General features: G+C 38.4%; 1 protein-coding gene across 1 annotated transcript in view; it reads left to right on the plus strand.

Annotated features, from left to right (window-relative positions):
- The window catches only part of ABCC8 (ATP binding cassette subfamily C member 8), a 78,722-nt gene that overhangs the window by 38,394 nt on the left and 14,206 nt on the right, over positions 1 to 26,122 (plus strand). Inside the window, exons 15-29 of the mRNA XM_067295514.1 lie at positions 1,740 to 1,815; positions 1,899 to 2,004; positions 6,826 to 6,861; positions 8,504 to 8,539; positions 11,606 to 11,704; positions 12,521 to 12,605; positions 13,834 to 13,914; positions 15,650 to 15,787; positions 18,180 to 18,305; positions 19,005 to 19,104; positions 19,722 to 19,969; positions 20,900 to 21,060; positions 22,221 to 22,290; positions 23,020 to 23,177; positions 24,401 to 24,493. Of these exons, the coding sequence (XP_067151615.1) occupies positions 1,740 to 1,815; positions 1,899 to 2,004; positions 6,826 to 6,861; positions 8,504 to 8,539; positions 11,606 to 11,704; positions 12,521 to 12,605; positions 13,834 to 13,914; positions 15,650 to 15,787; positions 18,180 to 18,305; positions 19,005 to 19,104; positions 19,722 to 19,969; positions 20,900 to 21,060; positions 22,221 to 22,290; positions 23,020 to 23,177; positions 24,401 to 24,493 (1,613 nt within the window). The remainder of the gene's footprint in view (positions 1 to 1,739; positions 1,816 to 1,898; positions 2,005 to 6,825; positions 6,862 to 8,503; positions 8,540 to 11,605; positions 11,705 to 12,520; positions 12,606 to 13,833; positions 13,915 to 15,649; positions 15,788 to 18,179; positions 18,306 to 19,004; positions 19,105 to 19,721; positions 19,970 to 20,899; positions 21,061 to 22,220; positions 22,291 to 23,019; positions 23,178 to 24,400; positions 24,494 to 26,122) is intronic.

Below are 26,122 nucleotides of genomic sequence, written 5' to 3' on the forward strand. Positions count from 1 at the left end.
TTTCACATTCAAGAACCAACATTTGATTTGAAGCTGTCAGACACTTCTGTTTATATCAAAGATTAACCTCCACTTTTCTTTCCTATTGCCTTCCACTTTAAGAATTGACTACTGACTTTTATATTATGGTTAGCTGTGTATATCCTTTCTAGAACTCACACAGCAATTTTCCATTTGAAGTGTTTAAGTCATTAGTCCTGTTTTCATGACAAGAATCTTCAGCTTCTCCAAAGAAAGAATTAGAATTGCCCATGGCACTTTGATGTTCTTGATTTGCTATAGAAACAGTCATAAGTAATACAGATCCCAATGGTTGTTATAGTGATGAGGCTATTTATTTAGCATGTCTGCTATTACATTTGCATTTCTGGCATAAGAGAATGAATAATTCAGTTTAATGAGACTAAGTAGGACAACTGGTTAGTGCATTCAGGGTGTTTTAGAGGCTCTCTTCTCACATCCTGCCTTGGTGCAGGATCCTTCTTGAATAGACTATAGGAAAATAAGAGGAAAATTTGAAGGAGGGTTTGAGGGGGATTTTTTGGAACAAAAGGCATCCTGGAGTGACAAGAAAGGATTTTGTCACAAAGGGGAGGCCAGAGCAGTAAGCTCTGTAAGGGCAGTATTTTTAGGATCCAAATCCAAGGAGAGGATCAGCTATAATCTCTGGCTCCATCTGCTGACACCATCCTCAGAGGCAGCTAACCAGCCCCTGGGTCAGGGAACTTCTGTAGTTACTAAGTACTGTCTGTTTGCTGCCTGTTTCCCATGAAGGGCACTTTTTGAGAGAGGATTCTTTGGCTGTCTTTGTTAGTCTAGAGGGAAGAATGGCATATTTGCTTTCACTCATTTTTTCAGATTGTTTCCCAGGGTAAAGGTATCATTTTTTTTTTCCCATGGAATTTAGCTCCAGGATAGAATAAATGTGTCCCATTTGACTACTTTCTCAGATCAAAAAATGTTGTACCTTACGTTGCTGAAAGCCTTTGTGGACTTCAGTTGTTCTCAGAGAGTGAGTGAGAGAGAGGAGAACAGGGCCCAGTATATACACAGAGCTGTGAAATAGCCTTCTATTTCCTGTTCTTCAGAGCATCCAGTGGCCCAGTATCCACAGCTCTTCCATTTGAAGTCCTGAATAGGCTTTTTGTTTCCTGGTTTTTGTTTGCAGGGTTTTGGGGTTGGGTTTGGTTTGGTTTTATAAAAAGATTGGGTCTTTCTAGGCAATACCTATGTTATCTATAACTCAGAATCATATCAGAAGTGTTAAGGAAAATATTATAATAGGAGCAACATCTAATTTCTGTGAAAAATTCTGCAGATGTGCTTGTAACTTGGCCTGTGTAATTGCTGTATATGCTGCAATGTGTCAGGAGGTGACATTCGCTGCAATGCAGAGAGCAAACCAAGACCCTGTCTAACATTTAATCGTGTTGGAATCATTTCACTTATTTTATGAACCCACTTTACAAATAACAAACCAAACCAAACCCTAAACAGCAACAGCAAATTTTTCACAGGAGTTTTCCACAATTTTCTAATTGTTTTGCTTGCTTGAGTTAAGAGATTCTTGCACATTAGAAGATAGACTTTTAAAAAATAAATCATTTGAAGATCTGTTCCCTGCCTTGGGCAAAGGGTCAGTGTAATGAAAACAATGAAAAGTGACTCTGGTACGCTGAAAAAAGAAGTCAGCCCTATAACCTGTTTTCTGTTTCTCATTTGTCTCTATCTTGGCATAGATCACAAATGGATTTTTCACTTGGACGCCTGAGGGTCCTCCAGCATTGTCCAACATTGATATCCGAATCCCTCAAGGTACAAAATCACGTCATATATACAGAATAAGATGGTGAGCATTTGGTCAATCAGAAGCTTATATATGCTTCCCTCTCTAACAGGTCAACTAACAATGATTGTAGGACAGGTCGGCTGTGGTAAGTCATCTCTCTTGCTAGCCACACTTGGTGAGATGCAGAAGATCTCTGGCAACATATTCTGGAGCAGGTAGTGCTATTTAAAAGTTCAATCTCAAGTTGAGTAGTAATACAGGAAAAAGGCCAGAATCTACCCTGGGAACCTTCTGTTGTTCTTCTGGAGTCATGGGTTTTGTAGGCATACAGTCAAGAGGAAAAGCCTTGCCCTAAAGGTAGGGGGGCATGTCAGAAAGACTCCCCAGCCAGGGTCAAATGAGCTATCTATTCAATGAACAGGAGTAGGTAACCATATGTGGGCATTCTGCACTCCGGCAACATAACCTGAGGGAAATCATAACTATTTTAGGAGCAGAATTAATTAGCTGAAGTGTTGTGCTCCTACAGAATGGCATTTCCAATTTCAGGCCTGCGCCTGTGCCTTTGAATGGCACTCATAAAGAGGTGTAGTGGCTTACTAGGAGCTAGGCAAGGTCCCTGGATATGCTTTTAGACTTGTGCTCCATCCCAGCACTGGTCTATTGCATGAGAGATTGAGGAGATTTTTTTATAAGTGGCAGTGAGCTCAGGTTACCCCCCTAGTGCACCCTGCCTGATTTTTGTAAAGAGAGGAAATAATCATGTCCGTCCTTCCTTTCTCAAGGGGGCACAAACAGCTGTGCTTTGACAGCCAGATATAGACTATACTTCTGTCTAACTTTTGTACTGGCCGTGAAGGGAGAAAAAAATGCTACTGAACTCCAACAGCTGAATTGTCAGGGCTTGGTCTTTTAACCCTCAAGCTAAACGACAGGTGCTATAAAGTTTTGCAACTCCTGTATATGATTTCCAGTAAATTATTGTCCTCTCTGGTCATTGATCAATGTGTGCGAACATTTTTGGCTTGTTCATTTTACAGGACTAGACTTCTTAGCCATACTGTCTACACTTTGCCTTTTGAGATGCAATTATTTATAGGTAAAGCTTGACAAACTGGAGAAGAATCTAGAGAAACAAGTAATTTTTTTTTTCCAACTGAGTCGAACAGCGCAGCCATAAGTCAAATCCATGCACTCTGTTGGATGGGTGGTCTTTGCTACCCTGTGGGGTCTGCACTGATTTTGTGAAACAATTCTCACAAATTCCACGAGGCTTTGTAAAGGTGGTATTTACATTCTGCCTTCATGCTTAAGCCAGTCACATTTGCTCAGAATTGTACATGCTTTTATAGTAAAAATATAAGGGAGGAAGGTTGGCTTCTTTATCCCCATTTTATAGATGGGGAAAATGAAACATAGGAAGGTGACCTTTGGCTTGTGAGGGAGATAGGAGTGTCTTTGAAGGGCTGGATAGGAGCCAGATTTCCAGACTGGTGATCTATCTGTTAAAGCATACTGCTCCAAAGAGAAAATCAGAGTATGGCTAGGAACCATACAGCATCCCTGCAGCCTAATTAGGTGAACTAATTTCATTTCAGCAAGGCTGCAGTTTTTTAATAGATGACATAACATCATCAAGAAGTGTAATTTGAATGTTGGATGCTAAACTAAAGCAGATGACATGATGGTTCTGATCAGACTGTGTTTTTAAATAGCACTTGTTTAGAAGTATGTGCTTCACAACAGTGTAAAGGGTCACAACTGGTTTTAGTGTCTTCGGTATCACAAGTTCAAATTCAGTTGTTATCACATTTGCTTTGCTATCTAGCAGATATGTATAAAGGGACTTGGAAGTGAAACAATCTTAGCACTGTAACAGCTGGCTGCACTGGAACAGATGATTTTTTGACTCAATTGTCAGAGCCACTATGAATGCTGCCATGTGCAGTGGTCTCCTGAGAATGATGGATCCAGTATGTGCAGGCTGCACATCTGTGTTGTAAAGCTACTGGATGAAGTTCCAGTAATTCCGTGAGACAATACTAATGCCTGGCCAGGTACATTCAGCCTTATCCCATGTTCAAGGAAAGCAGTCTTACCAAATAATCACCATAGCACCTAGCTTTACCTCAGGCAATAAAATGTGTCACCAAAATCAGTGAGATCATTTATTACAGTTCTTTTTTTGGAATGAGACAAATTCTTGACTTTGGTCATTCATGTTACAGAATAGTCCTGAATTATTTCATTCCAAGTTTCCTTCCCCTTCCTCTCCTCCAAGGTCATAGCTATGAAGATGAAGGATATATCCTGCTGACATGTCACTCAATGCTCAGGAAATCTGGATTCTATTCCTGGCCCTTCCCTTGGTCTAATGGGTTACCTTCCACAAGTCATTTCCCTTCTCCGTGCCTCCATTCTCTATCAAAAAAACAGGTTTAACTGTATAGCATCTTTATTTACCTCCTATAAAAAGTTTGATTCAAGATGTTAAAAATAAATATTGCTTGTTACTGGACTAGGAATCAGCTAGTAAGAAGTGAGCACTGGCTTATTTGTGCCTTGCTTTTGTTATTTGTATTGCAGCGTGTGTCTGGAAAATCCAGCTCAGATTATTGCCCCTTCTCCAAAGCAGGCTGAGAGCATCCTTGGCATAAATATTTTATAAAGTAATTAGAGATTAATAAAAGTAGAGAATTATTTACATTCTGAATAGATGGTGAATAATATTGATTTGACTGGTTGGTTATTGAGTAAATAATTATACTGTATGCCATGCTGATCTCTTCTGGGTAATATCTTACTTTGAATAGTCCCAGTTCAAGTCCAGGGGACAGTTTGTAGTATAAGATACTAGTCTTTTTGGACTAAATAGTATCAGAAACTGTACCTCAATGAGAGAAATTTTGCTCAAACAATGCTTGTTCATTTCTAAAAAAGGTATATGTTCCCATGTGAATCCATAGCCCTTACAGTGTGAAGGAAGTGGTAGATTCAGTAAAGTTGTTAACGACAGATTTTATTCCTGCTGTACTCACTGCAGAGTTGACTGTTTCATCAAGTGGCAATATTTTAAAAGTGTTTTTGATGCCTACACAGTACTTAATTTTTTATAAACTGTGTTTATGAGAGTTTTCAAAAACATCCAGGCACTTAATTTCATTTTATTTAAATAGGAAATAGAGATCTGAAAACTCTTGAAAATCTCAGTATGCACATATTTGCATCTTTAGACATCCATATGCCTTGAAAAATTAACTCTAGACCTCATTGTCAAATATACATTGTTTTGCCATTTCAACATCAGTAGAAGATAAATGTTTTTTTTTTAATTGCCAAGAATACACAGGAAAAAGGGGAAAGGAGGGATAAAGCAAAGTCAAAATGGGGAAGGAGGGAGTTGAAAAGGCTGAGCTAAAAGTCCAAACGGAGAATTAATTTTTCTAACTACAGAACAGAAACACAGATCAGGGAACTGAGCTAGTTACACTTGCATACCAAAATCGTGGCACCTGTGTCTATATAGCAAAAGGACGTGGTTAATAAAGTCAGGTCATCGCTGTGCACTGCTGCACCTCGTACTACTCTCTGAGAATCACTCTTGCCTTGTGAGCATGGTGCTTTGCCCCAGCTGTGGAGCAGAAACAGGAGCTAAGCTGCACAGCTGCAGAAAGCACATGGTGCCAGCCGCCAGCGAGCCTGCCCGGGCTGTGTTGCTTCTTGAGCTACACTGGTGGATTATATAAGCTGCACAGTCTTCTGCCCGCCTCACGGTTTGGTGTAGGAGAAGGGAGCAGTGGAGGGGCAGTCACTGCCATGCACAACTGCTGTGTGTCGCACATTAACTAGTGCCTTCCCCCTGAAAATGCGTCCCTGGCCACCTTTAGGGTGGTCTGTGCAGCAGGAACTGGTGTTTGTTGTTCATGGTCCTTGTGCAGTGTGCGCAAAGGCTGGAAAAGATATTCCCTGTTTCGGTCCCTTGATTGTTTCTATAAAGAACGTATTGCTATTTAATGGTATGCAACAGGTTCCTGGGGCTTTGGACAAGATGTTTTGGACACTGAGTTCACACGGTCACTAACACTAATGGAGTGTGAGGTAACTGTGTGGAAGAGAGTTGTTCAGTACTCTAACCTTAGGAAAAAAGATACTAGCATGCCAGCTGACCCTGAAAAATTTTACAGTAGATTGAATTTAGATATAGTCATTGCTTACTATGTATGAACTTTCTGGAAGTGTCTCAAACTAGCCTTTTAAACTGCAGGTATAGTTTTCCTTCCTGGATGTTTACAAGCAAGTAGTGTTAGCACAAAGCTAGTAAGGTGGTTTCCTTTGAAACATGAAAAACTGTGTTTCTGCTTGATTTTTTTTTTTATATATATGCTGTTTAATTTTTTTATTCTTTTCAGTGAAGCTGAAGTTAGCATCAGTAGAAAGGAGGGTCAGTTATCCTGTCAAAACAGCTCTGTGGACATCTTGTTACACATTTAAAAACAGCCAAAATAGAAACTGTCCCTACTTCAGACCTGCCCACACTTACTTATACAGACACATCCCCCTAAGGATAGTGCTGATACAGAATACAGCATGTGGCCCATCATCCAAAGGTGGGATTTTGGTTTTGAACTAACCTGCCATATGCCACAAAGTTGCAGTTATTGCCATGGAAAAATAGTGTCATGAGTTATCAGTGTGTTTTTCCTGAAAATGTCGTCTGTCTGTCTGTCTTTGTTTCAAATGGAACTGAATTCTTTCTCAATTCCGTTAGCACCTCCAGAACAGGATGGAGGTGATTTTATTTGCTGAGTCAAATAAAATGTTTGTGAAGAAAAACCTGTCACTTTTTTTTTTTTTTTTTTTAACTGTTAAAATCAAGTCTGTTTCTATAGAAGGAACAGATGCTGCACTGCAGCTCGGTATAAATACTGTTTGCAGTCTGTGTGCTAAGTGGAATTTAATGTTTTTTCTTTCTGGGGGCAGATTGCTTGTGCTTACTTAAATAAACAATCTTTGTCTGCTTTCTATCTGTGATGCAGCAATCCTTCTGACAGCGAGACGGGGGAAGATGTCAGGTATGGTATAGTATTGGATGTGACTCTTGGTCCTCCTACTAAATTGATCACAATAGAAGGAGGCAAAGATTTCTAAAATCTGTGACTAAGGTTTTCAAAGAGTCAGAATTTTGCAAGTGAAACTTGCATTGTCTTAAGTAAAGTGTACAATTTGCAAAACTACCTATGTGGCTTAGGAAAAATAAGAGCTGGACTTATTTTCTGAAAACATTACTGTTTGGTGCTTTTGAAAATCATATCCTAGCTTTTCTGTATGCCTTTGAAAATCCCTCTCTCAACGTCTGGATCAGATTACTCCCTAATTCCACCCTTTAAGAACTAGTATCAAGTATTGCTTTAAAAGTTTTATTTGTTAAAGCAAATTCTCCCCTTTATCCTACTCTTCATTTTTTATATCCTGTCGTAAGTTTATTTGCCCACCTAGCATTCTTCAGGCACATGGAAAAAGAGAGGTGTGGTGAATAGCAGATTAGTCCCTCCGTCAGCTTGGCATCCTTGCATGGAAATTATTTTTACCTGATTAATAGAGAGCATAGTTGAGCTTGGATTTCTGGAATACTTACCAAATCAATTGAGAGCAAAGCTTTTTGACGCGGCAGGGGATGCAGACCTCCGGAGTGGTAAACCTTGCAAAAAGTGATAGTCCTATCTCTGCTAAAGTCAGTGAGAGCTTTGAAATCAGTTACTGTCATATGATGTTCTTTTTCCTGACTCACCCTCAACTGTGTGTCTTCTACTCACCAGAATTTTTTTCTTGGTTCTGTGAAGCACCAACTGTTCCACTGCTGTTTCTCCATGTATATCTGCCTCTTTTCTCCTGCTTGTTTCTCAGCTTTGTTACCTGCTTATCAGATTGAATTCTGCAAAACTTGTGTTCCTATCCATGTATATCAGGGAGTTTCAAGTGTCTAAGGACTGAAGTCTCATGTCAAAGGATACTTGGAAATCTCACAGTTCTTCCCGTATAAGAGACCCTGCAATTTCTGGTCTAAATAAAAATGAAATAGTTTCAGTGAGTTTGAACCCATTAAGACACAAAAAAAATACCAGAATTAAACATTCATATTTTTGAAAACCGTTACAGGGATAGACAGTAACAAACAAGATGATAACATATGGAGCAGTACAGTAAACATATTAAAAACAGGAAAGAATATCAAGACTATATGACATAGTTATGCATTAAAAGTCTCATCTTTTTATTAAAGTTAGTTCAATTATTGTATGTTACTTATGTTATCATAGACTCTGGGAATCCTAGTCATGGAGATTAAATGCTGTAGGAATACATGCAGTGGTTTTGTTGCACTAGCATCCTACAGAATATTTTGGGGGCTCTCGGAGCAAAGAGTATTTAAGCCAAAATCTTGTGACGTCCTGAGCATTTGCTTAGAGGTGTTGAATACTTTTATCTCCTATAAGGTTATTTAGCTCTTCTCAAAATGGGGCCTTTAATCATATTGTTTTTAGGTCAATATCACCTAGTACAGAATTATGGTCTGCTTAAGAGAATTTTATTTCTTTTATGCAATCCTACTGTTATATTTTTAATTATAGCATAGTGTTAGAACTTTAAGGCATTTTTCATTGTCTAAAATCATTTGAATTTTAAAAAATAATAATTTATGTTTGGTTTCTGCAGCCCAGAGAAAGAATCTTCTGTTGACATGGAATTCAGGTACAACACTTCAAAAACTAATTGGAATATTCTTCAGAAGTGTCTCATCTTAATTGTTCTTCCTTGGAAATTGAATGCATGCAGCAGACAGCTGCTGCAAGATTTAGAAGCAAAAACAAGTTTAAAAAAAAACAAACACCAAGCAGGTGACTCTAGCAGTGTATGGCAATAGCAAAAATGCAGAAACATTCTCAGGAGTATCGAAATCGGAATGTTTTATTACCTACTGTCAGGCTGAAAATAATGGAAGCGTATTTTATTGTATATAAAGATGCAGTAATGATATAGTAAGGACAGGACAGTGCACATTTCTTGCATATGTCTGGAGAGCACTTCATTGTGACTTGTTGATTAACACTGGAAATTCATGAATTGTACAAAATAATCAAGTTAAAACTGTAGTCAGGAATCCAAGACATACAAGAAAGGGTTTGCCATGTATTATTTCCTATATCATTACAATCATAACTCCATTGTGTTTTAAGTGTGTCTATTTTCTTTTTAAAATTACCAACAATTTCAGACTTGTTGATAGGTTTATTAAGGCACCTAGATTCATATGTAAATGTCTACGGAGTAGTCTTATTTTCAGGGATCTTTAACATGCACACTGGCCCTACTGGACTTTCAAAACTTAAATCTGAATATAGAATTAGATTAATTCACTTTAAGCAAGCAATCTTGACAGTGTTGTCTCTGCTTCTAAATTAATGAACTGGGTTGGTCCCGTATTAATCAAAGTGCATATCCTGCAGTGTGCTCAGGGAAGGCTTTCTCCATTTATTATAAGGTTGGATTTTGCTGTCTGCCTCCTTGTGATAATTAAGAGACTATGGTCAGTCTATCATGTTTTAGCATGGGGGAAAAAGTACACTCCATTGATGAACGTGCATGTTTGTTTATGCAGTCCAGGGGTAGCAGACAGTTACTTCCACCTGCAGAATAAATTCTTCCTAAGTCTTTGCCTGATAAGCCATTTGTTTGCATCAGGTCTTTTAAGTGTGAAATCTTAAGTAGGTTCAAGGCAGACTTCTAGAGAAAAAGTGTTCCAAGCTCCATTTAAGAATATTTTGTTCTCTAGATTTTTGGCCACATACTTCTCATGGTTGCAGTAAAGGTTTTGTTTGGCTGTGCCTGGTTACTCTAAGCAGCACTGTAGATTTGGTCAAGCACTTGCAAGCTCTTTGCTTCTCTCCAAATGCAGTCTGCCCAATATGTCATCTTAGTGTCAATTTGCATTTAAAATTAATTGAATTTAAGAGGACTGACTCCATTCTAAATTTGTAATGAATTTAAACAAGTTCATTGCAGTAATTAATTTTCACCAATGCCCTTAAAGCAGAATTTAAGCCAAACATGGATGGTGTTCACAGGCAGTGTGCTGGTTCTCAGTGGGGAGTGAATCTTACTGCTAATGCTTGTAACTTCACTGAAAGAAAGAAGACCATTTACAAAAGTTTTGAAAACTTTTATCCTAAAAGCTTTGCTATTATTTTTCTAAAAATAAATTAGAAGTAATTTTTCAATCACATTCAAAATTAATAGTGGCAAAGGTACAGTTTCAAGCAATAAAAAGGAAAGGAAGGGAGCACACGTTCATCTCAAAATGCTCTGAGCAATTTTTTCGCCAATCACTGGGATGTGATTTTCATACTAATCGAAAAAATGCTTTCTTCTTGAGGCAGACCTGAAGTCTCTTTGAATTAGATTTTGGCACTATGGGCTGGGTTCCTAAGGCCTTTTTGTTTTGCTTTGTTTCTGTTTCATTTTCCAGTAATGGAATTCATAAAGCATAATTAAATTCTAATGAACAATCAGGTTTTGGAGCTTGGAAGCTTGCTTGCAGGGTAGCATCTTCTGCTGCCCTACAGAACTGCATGTTCCTTCAGATCATCAGGGAAAATGAATCCTATAGTGACTTCTAAGCAAGCTCGGTGAAAGCCTGAAAAAAATGAGCTGGGCTAGTGACCTTAACTCCTGATTTAAAAGAAGGGAGGCGAGGGGGAAGGCACCTGGTTTATTCATCCTGTAGCTCATGATTTGAATTGCGTTTGTGGCCAGCTAGACTGCTGTAAAGGCTGTCTAGCAGGCAAAGGCCACGTTTGGGTGAGAGGCCAATTCTTTTATTGGATCAGCTGGAATAGCGGAAAGAAAACAGATATACTTTTAGGTATATGATCCCTTCTTTGGCCCTTTTCTGGAAAAAACATGATTTGCTGATGAGTTTGTCCACTTTTTCCAACAGTAGTGGTTGCTCTAATAAAAAATCTTGTCTCTCACAGCTCTGCCTTTTAGAGGCCTTTAGTGCATAATAGCCACAAAAGCACTACTGAATCATTAGCAGACAGATACTTCTGTTTGCAAATAATCCATATGAAATAAAATGTGCATGGTGAGATCCTGTTGGCCACTCACTAATAAATTGCCCCATTGATGGCCCATTATGGGGGCAATTCCACAAGAGGAAAATTAGCAGAGATTTCTTCCCTGTATTTTCTTCTACTGTTTTCAGATAGACATAGGAAAACTTTACCCATGGGGTCCTAATGGCCCTGGAGTTCTCTCTTTAAAGTGGGGAAAATAAATGGGGGGAAGAGGTTCCTTTGTGCATGTGTGTAGTTGTTACCGCTTTTGACACTTTAAATACATCTTTTTAGAAAATCACTTCTGAAATGTGATGCCTAAATAGTGATCTGATATACATTTTTGTAAGTCTCTCTAGTAAGAGCTGATACTTGGTTTCGATAATTTTCTTCTTGCCATCCGCACTGCTCAAGAAGCAGGTTTACTTGGACTAGCTTCTCCAAAACTCACCTCACAGCAGAAAATAGGGAACAAACTGAAATTCAAAAGAACAGACTCTTTAGTTAGGTGAACAGTAGCAGTGTTCTGTTGGGAATTTAACATCTCATATATTTCCTTGATGGGAAACCTATTGATTGTCCTAAAGAACAGAAATGAAAGGCTGCATTTCTGAAGAAATATTACCAGTTTCTTCCTTTAACAGAAAATTTATTTCCAGTAACCCCTATTGCACTGACATGCTGGGAACTCCTGTTTTTCTAGGAAAAGAGGATCAGTAGCATATGCATCACAGAAGCCTTGGTTGCTCAATGCCACAGTGGAAGAGAATATCACATTTGAAAGCCCCTTTAATAAGCAGAGGTAACAGCTTTCAGAACTGTTATATGCTTTATTCCCCTTTTAACTAAATACTGGCTGTTGCATGGGCCTCAGTTTACGCGTGGGTCCCCATCTCACTGGGGACATCTCACTCCAGTAACAAACATAAAACACCTACCTGAATATGACAGAAGACTCGGTGTTCTGCATGGCCTCCCCTTTGCTCATGTTTTCCCTGAAGAACACAAAAGACAGAGTTCGGTCTCACTTGACATTGGTGTAGAAGTGTTTTCATTTCCAAGGACCGTGTCCATGCAGCGTGCAGTGTTATCTTCTTACACCTAATTGCCTAGTTAAACTGTCTTATTAGAATGACCTTAGCAGTTTGGAAGTGGGGATGTTTATTAAGATTCCAATATTAGGTATATCGTGAAGGATTAATGGCTCTCTTTTTATTCTGTTTGAAAGCTCACAAAATATTTTAAAGGATTTAAAAGTCATTGCTGGTATTCCATCTTCCCCCTTCCCTGAAACAGGTCGGTGCTTTTGTGTTCACATAGAATAAGTTAAATGCTAAACAATGACAATATGCCTTGGAAGAACTTGTGCTCCTTTTGTCTGTTTTTAACTATTAAATATTTTTAATTGGGAAGCTGACCTAAGATGCTTTCTTAGCTGAAATGGTATTTACTTGGCTGTGATTGAAAGAGATCCCATTAGAACAATTAGTGGCTAACAAATACGTTTTTCCACTGTGTGATTTTTCCAGCTGGTTAATCTTTGTTCCTCTACAGGTAGGAAATGTGCTTCTTTAGCAGTATCTGTGTGGATTTTGTATTACCTTTTTTGTTTCCGCAGGTACAAAGCAGTAATTGATGCTTGTTCCCTCCAGCCTGATATTGACATTCTCCCTCATGGAGACCAAACCCAGATTGGAGAGAGGGTCAGTAAACAGGCTTCTATTTTTGTTTTAAATGTATAGAGGTTTTTTATTATTTTGTTGTGTTCTTAAAATCTTAGTGGTTATTTGGCAACAAAAGTAATCTTTGAGTTCAGTGTACTTTTGGGTCATTAGTCTGAAAGCTCATTGCTTGGTAAACATGGAAACACTGCCGTTCATGTGAGATGCAGTGGCTTAAATGTGCTGCTATCAGAATGTCTGACTAATTCTGTGGCCACTACCTCAGGTATCCTGGCTTCACAGTGCAAATCTTAGTTTCTCTAGGAGTAACATAAAAATAAATAATTCATGGATTTTAGAGCACTTTCACTTCAAAAATGGCAAGTGTTTAATAAACAGCAAATTAAGCTTTATCACATCCGGGAAAATTAGGGAATAGCAATAAAAGAAACTGAAGTCACAATTTCATTAACAGTTTACTCTGGCTTAAACTGGCACCGCTGCTGCTGCAAAGAAACCAAGGATATATTTCCATACCTAATCTATTTGTTTCCCCTCCACACCAGCTCTCAGGCTGATATTAGATGGATTAGTTCCCAACCCATTTCATGGTCTAGCGGAACAAATGTTTTTGTGACAGAAGGAGGGAAGCAGAGGGGAAGGAAAAAGTGGCAGGGAGAAGGTGAGATAGCCTCTTTTAGCAGCAGTATTGGCTTATGAGAGCTTGAAGCGTTTGTGAAACTGCAGTTTGACCACAGGAAGGATAAGTAACTTAGAGCAGGTTTGTAGCAAGACTAAGGACAGAAAACAGTAGTAACCAGGTAATGTTCATCTCAGTGTGGTCTGATAGGACATCTAACAGTTACTGATTACAGTAACTGTAGTACAGGTGTGGTATATGATGGAGCTAGTACGGTATGACAGCCCTGCTGAAAAATTATGGGTATAAAAAAACAGGAGAGAGCCAGACTCTTACGGCTAACTTCTAGTAGTTTAGGTATGCCTGCATAGTGTCTAGGCCACCACAAACCATTAAATGTTTCCCATCCCTCTGGTATGGATAGCATACAGTTCCTGACAGAGCGCTCTGGCTTTTCTAACAATTAGTCTGCAATATTCCCAGCTGAATTTCGGACCCATGCTTTCAAAAAGTTTCTCTGGGTTTCTATGTCAGGAAAGTATTTTCTGGGTAATCCAAGCAAAATATTCATATTCAGTATATGTTTTACAGTTGTGTTTTTCTTGTTCCCCCCCCCCCTTTCATCTCCAGGGTATTAATCTGTCTGGAGGGCAGCGCCAACGTATCAGTGTGGCGAGAGCACTTTACCAGCAGACAAATGTTGTATTCCTGGTGAGTAGGTGCCATTATGTCTATGCTGCGAAGAGAAGCACGGGATGCGAGCATTTAGAATATTTGATGAGTAATGCGCACACAGACAGACCATCAGGCTTCATTGAGCTAAATCAAATGTGCACTAGTTATTTTATATCAATTGTTAGCTAGCTGGTAAGAAGCACTTTGTAAACACTGCAGATAGATAGATATTAGGATACAAATTGAAATGCTGGTGCTTATCCTTTCTGTCTGTTGAAATTTCTTTTTGTACTTATTCTTGGTTGTTAGGCATTTCATAGTCTCAGCAGTATTTATAAAAATTCCTAAGATATCTCAGGCAAAAAATTAATGTTGTCCTGTGTCAAAGGTGTTTCCTTTCTGCAACAAACTAAGCTGTTTCCCCACCCTGAACTGTTCTTTGTGTATCCTGCCTCAGCTTCAACAGATGTGCTATGGGAAAAGGAGTGAGATCAGGCTCTTAAAACTTAGGTGGGAAAACAGATGCATCCTACACACTCGTGGGTAGGCTTGCTGGCTCTTCCAACTAAGACCTTCCTTCTTAAGCTCAGTTTTCAAGGAGCTCTGAATCCAACTTAGTGCAGCCAGGCATGGCAGTTGCATGGGGTTAGAAAAGCTGTGCATGTTAGAAGTCATCCTTGAAATTTAGGAGATTACTGTGATTGACCTTTCCCCGTAACCGGGCTTCATAATAAATATGTGCTTGCTTCATGTGCAGGGCATTTCCAGACACTGAACAGAAAGCAGGAAGTACAGAGCGGTTGGGCCAAGTGTTGCAAGGCAGCAGAGCCAGTACTGGACTATAACTTGGTTTTTTTCTTCGTCACTTCACACCAGTGCTTTTGTGCAGGATACTCAGTCATCTTCTAGTAGTAGCAAGTTCTCATATAGTTTGATAGTGTAAAAGCATCTACAAATAAATTTATTTTTCCAGTTACTAATCTTTCAAAAATAATCCAGAATCCTATATGTTAATACTTGAAAACATCCAGCTCTTTTAAGACTGATTTTGTAAACAAATGCTTATAAAACTTCTCTCACAGGAGTGTGTGTCTCATATTCAATAACCCTTCCTATTACCTAAACTTTTTGTGATATTTGCAGATATGAAAAAGTCATGTGATAATTCATGACATATTTCATTCTTCATTACATTCGTTCATTCAACGTTTTTTTTGTTGCATGTCAGAGCAGTCCTGTAGCATGAACTTGACTTCTCCAGGTGTCTGATAATCAGTGCCTAATTATAACCATATATGGTGAGTGCTTTTTTTAATGAGCAGCTTAGCCTGACTCGACAGTGCAACATCATGTTCTCCAAAGTGACATTTACAGTGCCTAGGAGTGCAGCATTGCACACGGGGTGGCTCTGCGCAAACGAGGGGCCCAAAGGGATGATTAGGTCTGAGCCAGATCAGAGGAGCATGTGAATGCAATGGTAGAGCTGACAAGATACATATTGCAGCATTGTCTTGAGTCTAAATAGAAACCACATACTGCACTTAGTCTATGAAATGCATCCTTTAAGAGAGGGGCAAGTCCCCCGAAAACTCAGGAAATCATAGCATTTACACAGCTAATATTACCATATGTTTGGCTGCTCTTTGCAAAGTGACAGTTCAGGCTTTATTGTTATCTAATTTAAGAAAGCCATTCCACAGCACACTTTTGATCTTCTGAGGATCATCTTCTTTTGATTGTCTATAGAGCTGACCTCTTTTCTTCATGATAGGATGATCCGTTTTCTGCACTGGATATCCACCTAAGTGACCATCTCATGCAAGAAGGGATCCTGAAAATGCTACGGGAAGACAAGCGGACCATTGTGCTGGTAACCCATAAGCTGCAATACCTGCCCCATGCGGACTGGGTAAGAAAGCCCTTCTCGCTTTTTCTGAGGAGGCAGGAGAGTGGCAGGAAAATGTCTTTTGCTACAAACAAGTTTCTCACTTCATCTCTTTTATCAAAGGGTAATTTAGTGAGAAGAGACATTATTCAGATTTTTCAAAAGTTATCAAGTGAGTTTGAGGTGCCATAGTTTTGAGTTTCCCATCTTAGGACAGCTAAATACATCTGTTTTTTTTTTTGTAGAACAGATACTTAATACTCTCTTGAAAGCAGACTACATTTAAAATATGTTGAGTATCCAGAATCATTAATTACATTTCAAAATCTTGTTCTTTTTTTTATCTTAAAACAATGAAATGTTAGAGTAACATATTTGCTTTTGTCTGTGCTGTCACAGAAAAAGGTGCTTTTATGGATACTGAAGTGCACAGAAATATAAAGAATAAAACAGTATTTCTTTGCATTTAGTAGTAGTAGATAATGTATCAAGAACATTTTTGCCTTTTGTATTTTGGCAAAATTTTAAGAAATTCAATTCAATCATTCAATTGCTTTGCTAAGTTCCTCTGTTAAATCTTGTGGCTTGCAGACAAAATGAAGATATACTTTCCTATAACAGTTTGCAATTGCAAATGTTAAAGATGAAGCAAGTCGTGGTAAGGAGGTTTGTTTAGTTTGAAATTTTTTAGTTCATTGGTTCATGCTGGCCTCGTGCTTACTTCTACAATTATCTGGCTGCAATATCATATGCCTTCTTGCCCACAGGGATTGATTACTGCAGTTAGTCTCCTAGCAGGGCTTCTCTGTCATCTGCAGCTTGCACAGGCTACAGCAGCACAGTTATTCTCTGGCCCAAGCAATAATCATATTTCAGCTGCTTTCTTTTCTTCATATTGGCTTCCTGTGAAGTTGCAGATAGACATTAATCTTGTTGTAGTCGTGTTTTTGATGGGAAACATTTATCCTTTACAATGTTTGCTGTGTCCTTGTCCCTCAGCTGTGCGCTGGTGCCCTGAAAGATTACTGCTGTTCTCGCACAGGTCTGGTTTTGCTGTTAGTGTCTCTGAGGATACAGGAATTTTCTGCTTCCTTGCCCTCCCTCTGAGGGCTATCTTAGCTTCCCTTTTTAAACATATTGGCCTTTTTTTTTTCTTTTTTTTTTTTTAAATATACACAGCTATGGCCTCATATTTTTATAATCTCTTTCACTTCCTTTCCAATGTTGGACCCATTTCTAGGTGTTTGTGTTTTATGAGATACTTTATGGGAATTATATTATGCTTATTAGCTTCTAATTGGGTTTCAATAATGTTTTATGACATAATGTTCTGGTCCAAACAGCTTGCAGGACAGGAAGGAGCTGTATTAATTAAGTTTAATAATTATTTATTAAGAAATAGTTCACAGTCTTTTTCCCAAGCAAAGCTCTCATTAAACCTAAGTGAGTTTTACAGGATGCAGTGCAGCAGAAATATATATTCTTATTTATTAATAAATTTGAAGAAAAATATCATTTAAAGTATATATGTGATAACCCCCCCTAAATCTTCCTGGGAAAACCCTCAAAAGAATCGAGGACCCAGTCCAATTACGGGTTCTCTGAATGAAAGAAGATCCCTGTTTGTTTTCCTTTTCCTGGTGCAAATTCTTAACAAAAAATGGAATATATTTCTTGTTTCTTCTGTGGAAATTTCTGAGTTCCCAGGGAATGAGAAAAATAAAAGCACCATTAACTATTTTCTGATGTTGTTGCAATTCACATGCCTCGTTTTCCAGTTCTCCTTGTCAGACCTAAAGTTAAGGTAGCTATGTTATGTGCATAGTGTGGTTACATTGGTATTAACCTGGAAACCACACCCTTCAGGCTTTGTCCTGCATAGATACTTTTTTTTTTTTTCCTCCAATCTGTGTCCCTTATTTATGCTTTTAAAAGCTTTAGGGATACAAATTCCCTAGCTTTTCCTTATCAGGTTAGCAATATCAAACAGATGGTGGAGCCAGCATGCTCACATCTAATTGCCTGAATGGGGGCAAAATGTGCTGTGCGCAGTGTGTGGCTAAAAGCCTTTTCCTTTTAGAAAGGTAAGAGAACTCTAAAATCTTATCTTGCTAGTGATTTATATTGAGAAAGAGTAATGCACTGTCCTGTCAGCCGAAAGGGAGCCCGTTCTTCTTGATTACTTAAAAGCAACCTTCCTTTCTGAAAGTGTGAAAAGCAGTTTTTGGTTTTGCAGCATCTTGAGTAAAAGGGATAGAGTCAAGAGATAACTAGACTTTTTTTTAAGAGACAGATTGGTTCTCAGAAATAATTCTTTATTTAGAAAGAGGAGAAAATTCTGTCCAGGCATCACATGTGTTTAAAATAAGTAAGGGTACATGACTGTGCCTCACCATTTGTGTTTCTAACTTTTTAGATAATTGCAATGAAAGATGGCTACATCCAAAGAGAAGGAACACTCAAGGACATTCAGAAATCAGAGACTGAGCTCTTTGAACACTGGAAAACACTAATGAATCGACAAGATCAAGAGCTGGAGAAGGTTTTTGATGGGCAGGGAATCAACATTTTCAAAAAATGTGACAAAGTATTTTTAGGTTGAAAGCATTAGGAAGAATTGACATGCTGTGTTATTTCTAACTTAGTATGAATGCATTATTATTGTTACCGTTATCATTATTATCTATTTATTTAAAGAAAATTCCTGCATCTGGACATCTCACACCTCAGTATTTTTGCCTCTGACCAATTCTCATTAGTGAAACCTTAAAATAATATTTTTGCCTAAGGAATGCTAAATGGAGCCATTTTAGTGGCAAAGAATTGGTAAAGTGCAGTACTGAAAACTGTCTATAAGTGTGCCTGAATTAACTCATTGCATTGGGTAAAAGTTTTTCAGGTGTACATAACTATGTATCAGGCTCTAAATCATTAACATATTTTCTTCGTAATAATATGAGACAGCAAGACTGAGAGATTAATCTTGTAGTTCTTCTTAATTCAGGGATATCTGTTAAGACTCCAAGATTCTGAAACAATTGAGATGGTATCCTGAAAATGATGTGAGTTATATGATTTAAGTGGGGATTTATACAGAGATAGTAAATCAATCATATGACTACCTGCTGTAAGATGCTCACTTTTTTTTCACTGATATCCTGACTGGAAACAAATTCTGTCACAGCTAGTAATTATTTGATTCATTCCTGAATTAAAAACACATGATCTGTCCCGTTTTTAGGAGACTATAATTGAAAGAAAAAGTGTTCTGGAAAGAACAAATCTCCGGAGGACTATGTACTCCCGGGAAGCTCTGCTGAAAGATGATGAAGATGATGAAGGTAAAAAGACATCTTTGGGCCCATTACCACTGCGTTACTATTTTACAGTTAAATTATACTAGAATGAATTAACATATTTCAGCGTGGCAAGAAAATCGTCATTCTTCAGGTGGGTTGTGATTCATAAGAGTGCTGCTTCCCTTTTGGTTACCTCTGGACTACAATGATTTCAAGCACTCAGAAGTCATAGCTTCCTGCAGACTTTCAAGTTATTTTTAAAATATTTGAACGCAATTTGATAATGAGAGAATGGATGAATTAATTTTGAATTATTTGTGCTGGGTGAGTCTTCAAACTTAACAATATCTTATCAGACTTATTTATGGCTTTACCTGGGAAAAAATTGCAGTTAATTTTTATCAAGCCACTGTTTATAAATTACAGAAACATGGCTGAAGACATTGACCGTTAGTGCTAAACTTTTTGATAACTTTTTACTGTGCTAAACATAATACTTAGGCATGCTATTACATGCATGTCTAAGCAGGTAGTTTTACCTTAAAACTGCTCTCTCCCTGGTATGGTAAGTCCTGTTTTGTAACTGCCGCTTGCCAGTTCCTACGAGAGGTGTGTAAGAGAAAGTCAGGACGTATGTACTTTTTCCTTGCCCATTGTAGAAGAAGCAACAGAAAGCGATGACGAGGACAACCTCTCGTCGGTGCTACATCAGAGAGCCAAGATGCCCTGGAGAGCCTGTGGGAAGTACCTCAGCGCAGCGGGAATTCTCCTCCTGCCGCTGCTGGTTCTGTCCCAGCTGCTGAAGCACACGGTGATGGTGGCCATCGACTACTGCCTGGCGCGCTGGACCTCCGATGCCATCGCGGCGAAGACGGAGCTAGAGCTGAGGAACTGCTCCGTGTGCAAGGTACATGACTTCCCGCTCACCAGCGTGCACTGATCTTCCCCGTCAACCTCTGCTTGAAGATTTGTACACAGTGTGCTCTATTTCTAGTATTAGAGCCGCTCCGGGGGGGTTGCAGGTTAATGTGTTTTCGGGTGTACAGTGCAATAAAGTAACAATTAGGTTTTGTACATTGTTGTTCTCCTTTTGCTATATTCCTAATCTCTTCATCATTTAGCTGATACACCTAGACCTGGGTCTAGCATTCTCACTGCAAGCAGGGCTTTCAGATTTTGCAACATATGGGAAACCCCAATATTTATGATGAACATACTATTTTGGTTAATTTTTGTGTGAATTCTGCATGTAACTGACCACAGTGTGACCTAGCAGGGTACTCTGTATGTACAAAGCAATAGTGGAAATATTTTAAAACTCATTATTTTATTTATGTGGATTTAGTAGCTAGAATTAATCCACGTGAATGGGCAGTTTACTTTTGATTTCACTGGAATCAGGCTTTCATCTCTGAAAAATACTTTACTGATGCTGACTTTTAGTACAAAATCATTATTTTAAAATAAGAAGTATTCTATCTTGTTCTCATTCAAAGAATAGACTCAACTGACAAAAGCATAATAAAGGCTTTGAAGACTTTTTTTTTCCTTCAAATAGAATTATCAGATGTGGGGATTTCTTCAACTTTTTACACTATTTTGTGATTTTAGATTAATAATTTGTGTCTTATTTCCATTCATACACTCCCCACTCCAAAGCATAATTATCTGTGAACTAAGATGGTCAAGAAACATTGGCAATTTAGTTTAAGGAGGCTTTGAGAAGGAAAAAAGGGTTTATTCCTTGCATTTTTTCAATTCTGTGTTTCTGTTTTACTACTAATTTTAAAATATAATTTACAATGAATAATTTTCTTTCTCTTTCTTTATTTCTTAGGATTTCAACCATTCTCCATATTCAAAAGTTTTCAGCATTCTCTGCTGTCTTGGGATTGTATTATGTCTTGTCACATCAATAGCAGTGGAGTGGACTGGCTTAAAAGTCACCAAAAAGCTGCACTCTTCATTACTAAATAAGATTATTTTGGCACCAATGAGGTATTCCTTTGATTATAATACAAACTGTGTACTGTAGCCATTCTGTATTCCTTATAGACAATCTTCTAGGTACAATTTTTATTATGAAATGGCTGTGAATCACATTTTTTAAAGCTTTATTGAAAATCACCAGCTGCCAAACTATTGAGAAATTTTTGAAAATAGTACTCGGGCTCCTTATATTCTTACATACTAGTTAAATGCCTCTCCTGTCTAACTGCAACTGTAGAGATTTACATCCTATAATGTTTTATTTCTCTTTGCTGTTTTTTTATTAAGGAGAAAACACAATTATTGATTAATAGGTTGCACAGTTTATACACAGAGAGCGTGCGTCATAATGTTAATCATTGAAAATATTTACTGTCAGGCAGTGATTGTACAACACAGGGAAGATAATGAGCTTAGCCAGGTATCATCACTGGCATCATTAGAGTACACTGGGATTGCACACATAGCAGTAAAGGCCTGTACTGTCATGAGTAACTTTTATTTCTAACACTGTTGCATGGAAGGAGAATCACAGCTTGATTCATGCCTGCAACTGTTGCTGAACTAGGAAAAATACCTTCTTAGTTTTAAGTTAACTATATTTGACCCAGTAAGTACAGAAAACCACAGTGGTTTTAGAAACTTTTTTTTTTAGAACAGAATTAGATATCAAGTTAAACGTAAGTTATAGAACAATTAACAATTACAAAGCAATAATGCCCTTTGTATTTTGCGTATGTATATGTAAAGGAGAGGCCTTTTAATATATTATGCAAATAATTGTTCTTAGTTTTGCATTTCTATTTCCAGAAAAATGAATATGATCATGCAACACTTGGGATTGAACTTTGTTTGCATTCTTCATGAACCAAAGTGTCCTTTGCAAATCTGAAAGGATTTTTTTAAATGCAGTTGTGTGATTTGCATAGCTTAGGCAGTAAAGGGAGTTGGGGAGGCATTTGCTGTTGCTGGGTTACAGTCAAGACAGCCTTTTTTTTTTTTCTGGAATGCAATAATTATGGAAAAATGACAAACGAGGACTTTTCCATGGTTGTTAGCTTATTCCCTTGTGTCTCTGGCACAGTCTCCAGCTTAAAGAAGATGAAGAAAAAGTTAAAACTATGTGATTGTCAACACTGTAATCTTTCTTATTCATTGTCTCATTTTAGATTTTTTGAAACTACACCTCTGGGTAGTATATTGAACAGATTTTCAGCCGACTGCAACACCATCGACCAGGTACTGAATAAACATATTGAAGCTCCAAAGATATCGTATTTTTCCATGTCTGAAAGACTGGATTATAATTTATTCTGTCATTTAGGTGCAGTTTACTGATGATCTGTAATTGTGAATATTATATCTATTTGCATCATGACTTGCTAGGTTCAGAATGAATTCCTTATCTTTAAATTCACGTTGAAAAATTGTTTGATTAAGATGCTATGCAACTGTAGTGAGTCTTGTCTAATTTTTTTCCTTCTTTTATAGAAAAGGGAAGAAAAAGTAGATCAATAGCAATATGCCTAAATTAAGGGTGTCCACATCTAATCAGAAAGTGGGTAAACCCATTCATGTGATGTCTATGAGAAATGGGCAAATGCTATTGCCCAAAACAGAAATGACTGAAATCCAGATTATCAGTATTTACTCCAGACTACATTGCTAGTGCCTAGGATAGATATGAACCCTGAAATTGTCTTTTTGCATCCTGTCTGTAATCCCCTGATGTGATGTACTCCGCAGTGCAGACATGAAGCTGCTGTGTAGAAATCCCTTCAGGCTTTCCCAAAACCTAGCAGTCAGTTCCAAAGCAGACCTACATGTTGAGCATTTCAAGTTCTCGTAATATTTTTCCTCATGTGACCTGACGAAAGGAACATGAAATAATGCTGGTTTTAACTTGATATGTTATGTATTTATTTCTCCAATTCTGTGTGTTTATTCCTCTTTATTTTATTTATCCAGCACATTCCTGCTACCCTGGAGTGCTTGAGTCGCTCTACCTTGCTGTGTGTATCTGCTCTTGCTGTCATTTCATACGTCACGCCGATGTTTCTCATTGCCCTGGTTCCCCTTGCAATCATGTGTTACTTCATACAGAAATACTTCCGAGTCGCATCACGGTAAGAGCGTAGACCAGTATCGTTCTGGCAATTGAAACATTCTCTGCAATGCATGATACAGTACGAGGGAGCGTATTGTTTAAATTCAGTGCTGTCAAAGCCGTGGCCTTGTCTGAACATGAGCCAAATCCACTAGAGTGAAAATGTAGCATTTTACAAGTGTCATTGTCTGCAGCTCTTCAGGCAGAACTTCTGGGAGTCATCAGCGGGGTTTCTGTCCATCATCAAAGTTTCTTAGATTTCACAGGACACAAAACAACAGCCTGATCCTGTCCTCCCAAAGGGCTGCATGCTGGGCACATCCAAGAAACGTGGTAACAGGACAGAACAGAAAAACTGGTGTCCACCCATCGGGGTAGGGATGGAAAGCTATAGAGCCAGGGAGAGGCCAGTGGTAGCTCTACTGCCTGTTAAGGCTCCAGCATGCATTAACATACTCAGTTGTTCTGGATGCCTTTTAGTTTTTAACAAATTGAAAAATTTTAACCATGTCTGTGGCTTTCTCGTTCTAGAGTCATGCAGCTCCCCTCCCAGCGGTGCTCAAGAAAAGAAGTGTTGGCAGCAACACTCTGTGTTTGTCCCTTCGTGTAGACGTTTCGGCATAGTCTTTGCAACCAGTTCTACTTCCTGCTGGAAGGAGCTGAGACTAAATAGAATTTCACTCCAGATAGGCTTCCACTGATCTGATGGTTAAACGTGAAAGCAGGAAGTGAGACCTAATGATCTCTGCAGACTCTCACTTAACTCCAGTGAATATATGGGTTATATTGCTAGCTCAGTATGAAGTTGTACTGTCATGTGGGGATGGAGAGGGGACAGAGAGGAAGTTGCATTCTGCCTTCTCTTTGGCTGGTGCTCTTATTTGCAGTATCCCAATACATTTGTATTCAGCTTAGAGCCTGAATGGCATTTAAATGAATAAACAATTCAGTATAAGAAATGGCAATATAGGAGAAAAGAAGATAAAGCCCATTCAGAGCTCCAACACTCTGTGTACTCAAATTTAAAGAGAAAAGTCCTGCTTGGAATCTCCTTCTTTCCCTGCTCAGACACCTGCAGGACTGCCTTGCAATCCATCTGAAGCCCTGTCTTTTATGCCTTACATATATATCCATTGTGCTAATGTTCCCTTTCAGTCCTGGGGTCTCTTTCAGGAGAAAAACTGCACAGGAAAACTGATTTTATTTATTTATTTATTTACTACTTTTCATAATTCTCTCCAGGGACCTGCAGCAGCTGGATGACAGCACTCAGCTACCATTACTTTCCCATTTTTCAGAGACTGTTGAAGGCCTAACCACCATCCGAGCTTTCAGGTATGGTTTTAAGAAAATATATTACCTCACTTTTGAATATCCGTATCTCTGATTCTGTTCTGCAAGCCTGCAGATATAAGTAATTGCCATTTGGATCACCTGGAAAATCCGGGTCCCCAAAGCACTGGTAAGGGGGGAACTCATAGCCAGTAAGGAACTTTAACCAAGAATTTTGTTACATGAAAGAGTTACTGTAGAAAAGCAAGATAATGTGTGTCAGCCGCCCTGCAGTAACTCTCCTCCCTCTCCCTCGGCAAATGTGATTTAAGAAACTAAATTAGCTTGCAATTACTGCAGCGTGCAGTATGGCAGACTATGCACTTGGACGGTTTCCATGGAACAACTAATACACAGTAACTTGTTATGCCAGAGTAATTTGTGTGTAAGTCGATGTCCTAGTAAGATAGACTGCGTGCTAGTAACTTCAGAGGATACAGTCGCACCTAAAGTTATTTATCAGGTTGCTAGCTGAAAACGTGCTTGTTTATGCAGGTTTTGAAAATATGCAACTTGGAGACATTCTTTCATCACCTGTTTTGATCCATTTTTCTGTCTACATAAGTGCCCAGGAACAGCCCAGGAATACGAGATAACGCGCCTGGGTTGTGTAACAGTGTGACTGCCGTGTCTGTAACACACGCAGAGGTACCAATAGAACCACTGCTGAGCTTACAGGCTGCCTTCCCTACACTAGTGCTATTCTTGTCTTTTCCTGGTTGTCTCAAATGTGGTCAACTGTCTTCCACACCCATCTCATCTAGATGTCTACACATTTTGCAAACTAAATATTATTGTTGGCATTCCACCTTTGAAACAGAAGTACTTATTCTTACACAACCTCAATCTACCATTGGAATTTTATAATAGTAATAATGTACAAAGTTATAGGGCTACATAATTATTTACTTTAAAGTTTGTTCCATACTTTTAGAGGAGAGGAAAAAAAAAAGAGATGAAAAGCATAGCCTGCATTTAATGATACCAGTACTTAAACTATTCTAAATAGGATATAAATAGCTCAATGAAAGAACAACCAGTTTAAGGTTTTCTATTTGACTGAAGATAGCTTCCTGAAGAGTGGTAGAACAGCATAGTTTTTTCCATTATTAATTACTGTTATTGGATATTTAATTTTTTTTAGCACCAACAGTGTTCTGTAGTTTGTGGCTATGTCTATGTTCACTTTAGGGAAATTCAATTTCTCTCTTAATCATTGCTTTTCTCACTTACCCATATAATCTTCTACTTTATCAAAAGGATTCGTAGGAGATTAGTATTGTGAATTTTCAGGTGTTACTACAATAAATAATACTTAATGCCATCTAGCTGTTATTTTCAGTCATATGAAGCACTCCCACTTGATTCCCCTTGTCACCTTGAATTGACTCCCCTGTCAAAGGATCATATTTGTTGCCTCTTTTTTTTTTTTTTTAAATACTGCACTAACTCATGCGTCTGACCCAAAAAGAAATGTGCTCAGTGAGTTCTGTATTCCATCTGCCTGCCAGCCTCCCGCATCAGCTGGTAATGTAGCTATTTTTAGGACCGTGTAGCTTCTCAGCTGCCTAACATGCAGCAGGAGTGGAGTTCAGACTTGCTAGCTTGAGCATCCCTAAAAATAACACTAAT

The sequence above is a fragment of the Apteryx mantelli genome, chromosome 4, assembly GCF_036417845.1.
Source record: "Apteryx mantelli isolate bAptMan1 chromosome 4, bAptMan1.hap1, whole genome shotgun sequence".
NCBI lineage: Eukaryota > Metazoa > Chordata > Aves > Apterygiformes > Apterygidae > Apteryx > Apteryx mantelli.